This window comes from Hippoglossus hippoglossus, chromosome 9, assembly GCF_009819705.1.
Source record: "Hippoglossus hippoglossus isolate fHipHip1 chromosome 9, fHipHip1.pri, whole genome shotgun sequence".
NCBI lineage: Eukaryota > Metazoa > Chordata > Actinopteri > Pleuronectiformes > Pleuronectidae > Hippoglossus > Hippoglossus hippoglossus.
The window spans coordinates 600807-608861 of NC_047159.1; the positions used below are offsets into that span (position 1 = coordinate 600807).

Sequence of the window (8055 nt, forward strand, 5' to 3'; positions counted from 1 at the left end):
TCAGTAGAAACAGTGGTTTTATTAGTAACTGTAATATTACAGTATTGTTACTTGACAAAAGTAATTTCAATTATATTAAAAGTGTTCCGAGTGATTATTAATATGACATTCCATTATTATTATTATTATTAGTCGTAGTAGTAGTTGTAGTTGTAGTAGTATTTTTGTGTGACTTTTCTGATATTCATGTTATCATTATATATCTATTTCATACATGTGCAATACAATGTATATACCATGTTTACATTGAATACACTATCAAACTTTTTTTATATTTCTTTTACCAACTGCTTTGAAATATATATTGGATATAACATGACGTGAATGTTTATATTGTATTTTTACTTATTTAAGTGTTTATTTCACTGTTCCCTTTGTTGATGCTTATCTTATCTACCTTATGCCGTTATATCTGTGTTATATCTATAGAGAAATATACACATGCATATTATTGATTAAAATTGTGATTATTGATTATGATAAAATATAGTATTAGTTAATATAGCAGTTAATAGTGTTAACATGTAGGAGCAGAACTTTTAGTAGTAGTGGTAGTAGTAGTATTAGTAGTGGTAGTAGTAGTAGTAGAATTAGTAGTAGTATTAGTGGTACTAGTCGTGGTAGTATTAGTATTAGTAGTGGTAGTAGTGGTAGTAGTAGTAGTATTAGTGGTACTAGTCGTGGTAGTATTAGTAGTGGTAGTAGTAGTATTAGTGGTAGTATTAGTAGTGGTAGTAGTAGTAGTAGTATTAGTAGTAGTATTAGTGGTACTAGTAGTGGTAGTAGTAGTATTAGTAGTAGTAGAATTAGTAGTGGTAGTAGTAGTAGTATTAGTGGTACTAGTAGTGGTAGTATTAGTAGTGGTAGTATTAGTAGTGGTAGCAGTAGTAGTATTAGTAGTAGTATTAGTAGTATTAGTAGTAGTATTAGTAGTGGTAGTAGTAGTATTAGTAGTGGTAGCAGTAGTAGTACAGTATCAACATAGAGGATGAAGTCGCAGTGACATCACTCTCACCTGCCCATCAGGATCGTTCCCATGGCGACCAGGTGGAGCGGGCAGCAGGAGGTCGGACGGAGACGAATCATCGAGCGACGCCTCCGTGTTCCACAGCTGAGTGCGACATACCTGTGGTCAGTGACGACACCTGAACACAACACGTGATGAACACAACACGTGATGAACACAACACGTGATGAACACAACACGTGATGAACACAACACGTGATGAACACAACATACATGAGCTCTATGTTTTTACATTAAACACACATCTCTCTCTCTATCTATCAGAGGGGGGGCTGCAGTAACAGAGCTCAGAGGAGGCCGTCCTCTCAGGACAGACAGGTGGACAGACAGGTGGACAGGCAGGTGGACAGAGAGACAGACAGGCAGGTGGACAGAGAGACAGACAGACAGGGAGACACCGACAGCTTCAACAGGACAAAAGGTGAGTGAGGTGAAATGAACTCCACGTCCCAGAGTGCACTGCTGCTGTTCCAGCCTCAGGACGTGTGTTGACCTGTTTCAGCTCCGGAGATGGCGAGCTGCGTCCGGTCTGGAGACTGTGGGGCGGGGCTGTGCTGCGTCCGCTATCTGACGGGGAAGCGGTGTCAGAAGATCCCGGGGGAGGGCGAGGCCTGTCTGCTGCTGCGGGGCTCCACCAAACTCAGGAGGAACCTGGGGCGCTGCAACTGCCACACGGGGCTGTCCTGCACCGCCATCGACCGGGCGGAGTCAGGCAAGAACAAGGGCCAGGGGGTGTGTCTGCCCCGCCCACAGCAGGGCCAGAGGAAGACAAGGCATTCTGGGAAAAAGAAGAGGACGACAGAGAGGAGCTGCTGATCGTTTCATCAACAGTTTATATTTAACACACAGTAGCTGTTTGAGTGGGGCCCTTCAATGAGGCCCTTTAGAGGGGCCCTTTAGAGGGGCCCTTTAGAGGGGCCCTTCAATGAGGCCCTTTAGAGGGGCCCTTTAGAGGGGCCCTTTAGAGGGGCCCTTCAGTGGGGCCCTTCAGTGAGGCCCTTTAGTGAGGCCCTTTAGAGGGGCCCTTTAGAGGGGCCCTTCAGTGAGGCCCTTTAGAGGGGCCCTTTAGAGGGGCCCTTCAGTGGGGCCCTTCAGTGAGGCCCTTTAGTGAGGCCCTTTAGAGGGGCCCTTTAGAGGGGCCCTTCAGTGAGGCCCTTTAGAGGGGCCCTTTAGAGGGGCCCTTCAGTGAGGCCCTTTAGTGAGGCCCTTTAGAGGGGCCCTTCAGTGGGGCCCTTCAGTGAGGCCCTTCAGTGAGGCCCTTTAGAGGGGCCCTACAGTGAGGCCCTTTAGAGGGGCCCTTCAGTGAGGCCCTTTAGTGGGGCCCTTCAGGGGGGTTGTAAAAGTCAAAGATATTTTTTTGAAAAACATGTACTTACTTTTACTCAAGTAGAAAAGTTGATGTAGTACTTTTACTTTTCGATTTTTCTACTTTTACTGCAGTACAATGTTTGAGTTCTTCTTCCACTGCTGGACTTCTCATTAGAACAGCAGCACCCCCCACACAGAACACAACCTGCCTCCAACAGGAGCAGCATGGGGGCGTCATAGTGGTGAGGAGAGAATGAGGGAATTTTAAAAAGTGAACTGTCCCTTTAAAATCTAATGGTGGATTATAGATTATAGAGAAATAACGTAAACTCAATAAAGTTCATGTTGATAATTTCCAGGTTGTTGTTTGTGTCTTATTCAACGTGTCGACAGCCGGTTCTGACCTCTGACCCACAGACTGAACAACACATCAGAAACACAACTGATGCTAGTAAATATAACGAATATACAACTGTTAAATATTAAACATATGTTAAGAGAAATCAAAGATCATTGGTCATGACAGAGCTACACAATGTAAATAAAGATGGACGACAGGACCCCCTACTGGCCACTTCACGTCACTACTGATAGTAAAAGATGGCAGCGTTCTTATCGGAGATATTTGGGAAGTGGAGATGTTTCGTCTTTATATACAGTCACTGATCCTCTTTATATACAGTCACTGATCATCTTTATATACAGTCACTGATGGTCTTTATATACAGTCACTGATCCTCTTTATATACAGTCACTGATGGTCTTTATATACAGTCACTGATCATCTTTATATACAGTCACTGATCCTCTTTATATACAGTCACTGATGGTCTTTATATACAGTCACTGATCATCTTTATATACAGTCACTGATGGTCTTTATATACAGTCACTGATCCTCTTTATATACAGTCACTGATCCTCTTTATATACAGTCACTGATCATCTTTATATACAGTCACTGATCGTCTTTATATACAGTCACTGATCCTCTTTATATACAGTCACTGATCCTCTTTATATACAGTCACTGATCATCTTTATATACAGTCACTGATGGTCTTTATATACAGTCACTGATCCTCTTATATACAGTCACTGATCATCTTTATATACAGTCACTGATGGTCTTTATATACAGTCACTGATCATCTTTATATACAGTCACTGATCCTCTTTATATACAGTCACTGATCATCTTTATATACAGTCACTGATGGTCTTTATATACAGTCACTGATGGTCTTTATATACAGTCACTGATCATCTTTATATACAGTCACTGATGGTCTTTATATACAGTCACTGATCATCTTTATATACAGTCAGTGATGGTCTTTATATACAGTCACTGATGGTCTTTATATACAGTCACTGATCATCTTTATATACAGTCACTGATGGTCTTTATATACAGTCACTGATCATCTTTATATACAGTCACTGATCCTCTTTATATACAGTCACTGATGGTCTTTATATACAGTCACTGATGGTCTTTATATACAGTCACTGATGGTCTTTATATACAGTCACTGATGGTCTTTATATACAGTCAGTGATCCTCTTTATATACAGTCAGTGATCCTCTTTATATACAGTCACTGATCCTCTTTATATACAGTCAGTGATCCTCTTTATATACAGTCACTGATCATCTTTATATACAGTCACTGATCATCTTTATATACAGTCACTGATCATCTTTATATACAGTCACTGATCATCTTTATATACAGTCACTGATCATCTTTATATACAGTCACTGATCATCTTTATATACAGTCAGTGATCATCTTTATATACAGTCACTGATCATCTTTATATACACTCACTGATCATCTTTATATACAGTCACTGATCATCTTTATATACAGTCACTGATCATCTTTATATACAGTCACTGATCATCTTTATATACAGTCACTGATCATCTTTATATACAGTCAGTGATCCTCTTTATATACAGTCACTGATCATCTTTATATACAGTCACTGATCATCTTTATATACAGTCACTGATCATCTTTATATACAGTCAGTGATCCTCTTTATATACAGTCACTGATCATCTTTATATACAGTCACTGATCATCTTTATATACAGTCACTGATCATCTTTATATACAGTCACTGATCCTCTTTATATACAGTCACTGATCCTCTTTATATACAGTCACTGATGGTCTTTATATACAGTCACTGATGGTCTTTATATACAGTCACTGATCATCTTTATATACAGTCAGTGATCCTCTTTATATACAGTCACTGATCATCTTTATATACAGTCACTGATCCTCTTTATATACAGTCACTGATGGTCTTTATATACAGTCACTGATGGTCTTTATATACAGTCACTGATCATCTTTATATACAGTCACTGATGGTCTTTATATACAGTCACTGATGGTCTTTATATAGTCACTGATGGTCTTTATATACAGTCACTGATCATCTTTATATACAGTCACTGATGGTCTTTATATACAGTCACTGATGGTCTTTATATACACTCACTGATCATCTTTATATACAGTCACTGATGGTCTTTATATACAGTCACTGATCATCTTTATATACAGTCACTGATGGTCTTTATATACACTCACTGATCATCTTTATATACAGTCACTGATCATCTTTATATACAGTCACTGATCATCTTTATATACACTCACTGATCATCTTTATATACAGTCACTGATGGTCTTTATATACAGTCACTGATAGTCTTTATATACAGTCACTGATCATCTTTATATACAGTCACTGATGGTCTTTATATACAGTCACTGATCATCTTTATATACAGTCACTGATGGTCTTTATATACAGTCACTGATCATCTTTATATACAGTCACTGATGGTCTTTATATACAGTCACTGATGGTCTTTATATACACTCACTGATCATCTTTATATACAGTCACTGATCATCTTTATATACAGTCACTGATGGTCTTTATATACACTCACTGATGGTCTTTATATACACTCACTGATCATCTTTATATACAGTCACTGATCATCTTTATATACAGTCACTGATCATCTTTATATACAGTCACTGATCATCTTTATATACAGTCACTGATCATCTTTATATACACTCACTGATCATCTTTATATACAGTCACTGATGGTCTTTATATACAGTCACTGATAGTCTTTATATACAGTCACTGATCATCTTTATATACAGTCACTGATGGTCTTTATATACAGTCACTGATAGTCTTTATATACAGTCACTGATCATCTTTATATACAGTCACTGATGGTCTTTATATACACTCACTGATCATCTTTATATACAGTCACTGATGGTCTTTATATACAGTCACTGATCATCTTTATATACAGTCACTGATCATCTTTATATACACTCACTGATCATCTTTATATACAGTCACTGATCATCTTTATATACAGTCACTGATGGTCTTTATATACAGTCACTGATCATCTTTATATACAGTCACTGATGGTCTTTATATACAGTCACTGATCATCTTTATATACAGTCACTGATGGTCTTTATATACAGTCACTGATGGTCTTTATATACACTCACTGATCATCTTTATATACAGTCACTGATGGTCTTTATATACAGTCACTGATCATCTTTATATACAGTCACTGATGGTCTTTATATACACTCACTGATCATCTTTATATACAGTCACTGATCATCTTTATATACAGTCACTGATCATCTTTATATACAGTCACTGATCATCTTTATATACAGTCACTGATCATCTTTATATACACTCACTGATCATCTTTATATACAGTCACTGATGGTCTTTATATACAGTCACTGATAGTCTTTATATACAGTCACTGATCATCTTTATATACAGTCACTGATGGTCTTTATATACAGTCACTGATCATCTTTATATACACTCACTGATCATCTTTATATACAGTCACTGATGGTCTTTATATACAGTCACTGATCATCTTTATATACAGTCACTGATCATCTTTATATACAGTCACTGATCATCTTTATGTAATGGGGTCAATCCTTAATAAAAAGTTTTAGCAGTGTTACTTTACCAGTTATGCTTACATATCATTGTAGATATAAAATCACAGCTCGAATTAACCTGACAGGACGGCGATGCCTATAGGATGAGGGGAGTTGGCGAAGTTCATTTAGGGACACCGTAGCCCCCCCCTCTCTATCCACTGCCGGTCCTGTGAGGACGTGTAGCGTGGGGCAGCAGGTGTGGACGCCAATTGTTTGTTGCGGTAAGTTTGATTCACTGAAAGTCACTTTAAGTTAACATTAAGTGTGTGTGTGTGTGTGTGTGTGATTATTATTTTATTTTGTTCTTTGTTCTATGGGTACTGTGCAATCCTGGTGTAATGGGTTGAATATTGGTGAGTGATTGGCTCCGTGAGGCCCTCTTCTGTTATCTCAGTGTATAATATCGCTTACAGTGATGATCCACTGTGTAATCACACCAGTGTTGGGATTCTTAAAGTGTGCTGTGCTTGTTTTATTCATGATATTTTAGCTTTGTTAAATTGGGTCTGGAGCCTTTAACTTCTCTCTTGTTAATCTGTTGTTTATATCAAGTACAGTACTCCAAACTTTGCACATGATCCTGTGCTGTTTGATCAGCCTTTTTAAATCCTTTGTACGAATTGAATAAATTGTGTATTTCTGGAATCATCAGCCTCCCGTCCGGTTTATTCTGGATACATGTGGTGAACCCGACTGGCATTCAACTGTCACCCTAAACTTCTGACCACTACATGAAGAAACTAGAAAACAAATTTACCACCTTTATGAATAAAAGTTTATATTTTCTGATATCTTGTATAATTTCAGATCCTCTCAGGCGCTGAACATGGAGATGGTGAAGAACGCCATCTGCTGGAGACAGTCTCCTCACACTCTGACTGTTTACATGTTACAGACCCACAAGACTCCTCAAAGAAGAGTTCCACAGATTATATCAGTAAATATATAAGTAATAATTCATTACTTCAGTATGAAGCTTTGGGAGCTTCGGCCCCTCCTGCTCTAGACGTTGACTCAGGGTCTGTGCAGGTAACGTTCCCTCAAGTAGAACCATCAACTGAACCAGTGGTCGGTCCTGAGAACGAGCGGAGACAACATGTCCCCATCATTTGTGACTGAGCATCACACGTCTTCTTTATTACAAAGTACAAACGCAGATAAGGAGTTAAAGCTTTTATGCAGAATCCTCCACCTGTGGCTCTTCCTCCTTTAACTGGGACTCCAGCTGTTGTATTTCTATTTTTCAGTCTTATTTCTGAATGAGATGTTTCTATCAGCTTGAATATTATCACATCAAGTGTATAAACCTCAGCGTCTCTCTCTCTGAAACCTCCGGAGTATTCAGAGTGAACTAAGCCTCCACCTGAGAGATCACACCAGTTCAAGATGGAGTCGACAGTTCGTGCTCCACCTGATTTTAATTATATTTTACAGCTGGTTGCAATTGTTCAAATATAGAACTTAGTCACCTTAATAGACCATGAGGCCTGAAGGACAACAGACACTGTCAATCCTAAAGAACTCAATGGATGAATGTATATGTAGCATCCATGTGAACAACCTGATGTCAGTCTTTTTCTATTGGCGTCAAGTTTTATGTATAAAGGTGTTTTTTTAATAGACATCAAATATGGGCTGAAATCGTTTTGCTCAGATTTCAGTGACACT

General features: G+C 38.6%; 1 protein-coding gene across 1 annotated transcript in view; it reads left to right on the forward strand.

Moving 5' to 3' along the window:
- The window catches only part of LOC117768369 (dickkopf-related protein 4-like), a 2616-nt gene extending 290 nt beyond the window's left edge, over positions 1 to 2326 (forward strand). Inside the window, exons 2-4 of the mRNA XM_034596650.1 lie at positions 1027 to 1131; positions 1292 to 1448; positions 1530 to 2326. Coding sequence (XP_034452541.1) covers positions 1027 to 1131; positions 1292 to 1448; positions 1530 to 1843 — 576 coding nt within the window. The 3' untranslated portion in view covers positions 1844 to 2326. The remainder of the gene's footprint in view (positions 1 to 1026; positions 1132 to 1291; positions 1449 to 1529) is intronic.
- The last annotated feature ends 5729 nt before the right edge of the window (positions 2327 to 8055 follow it).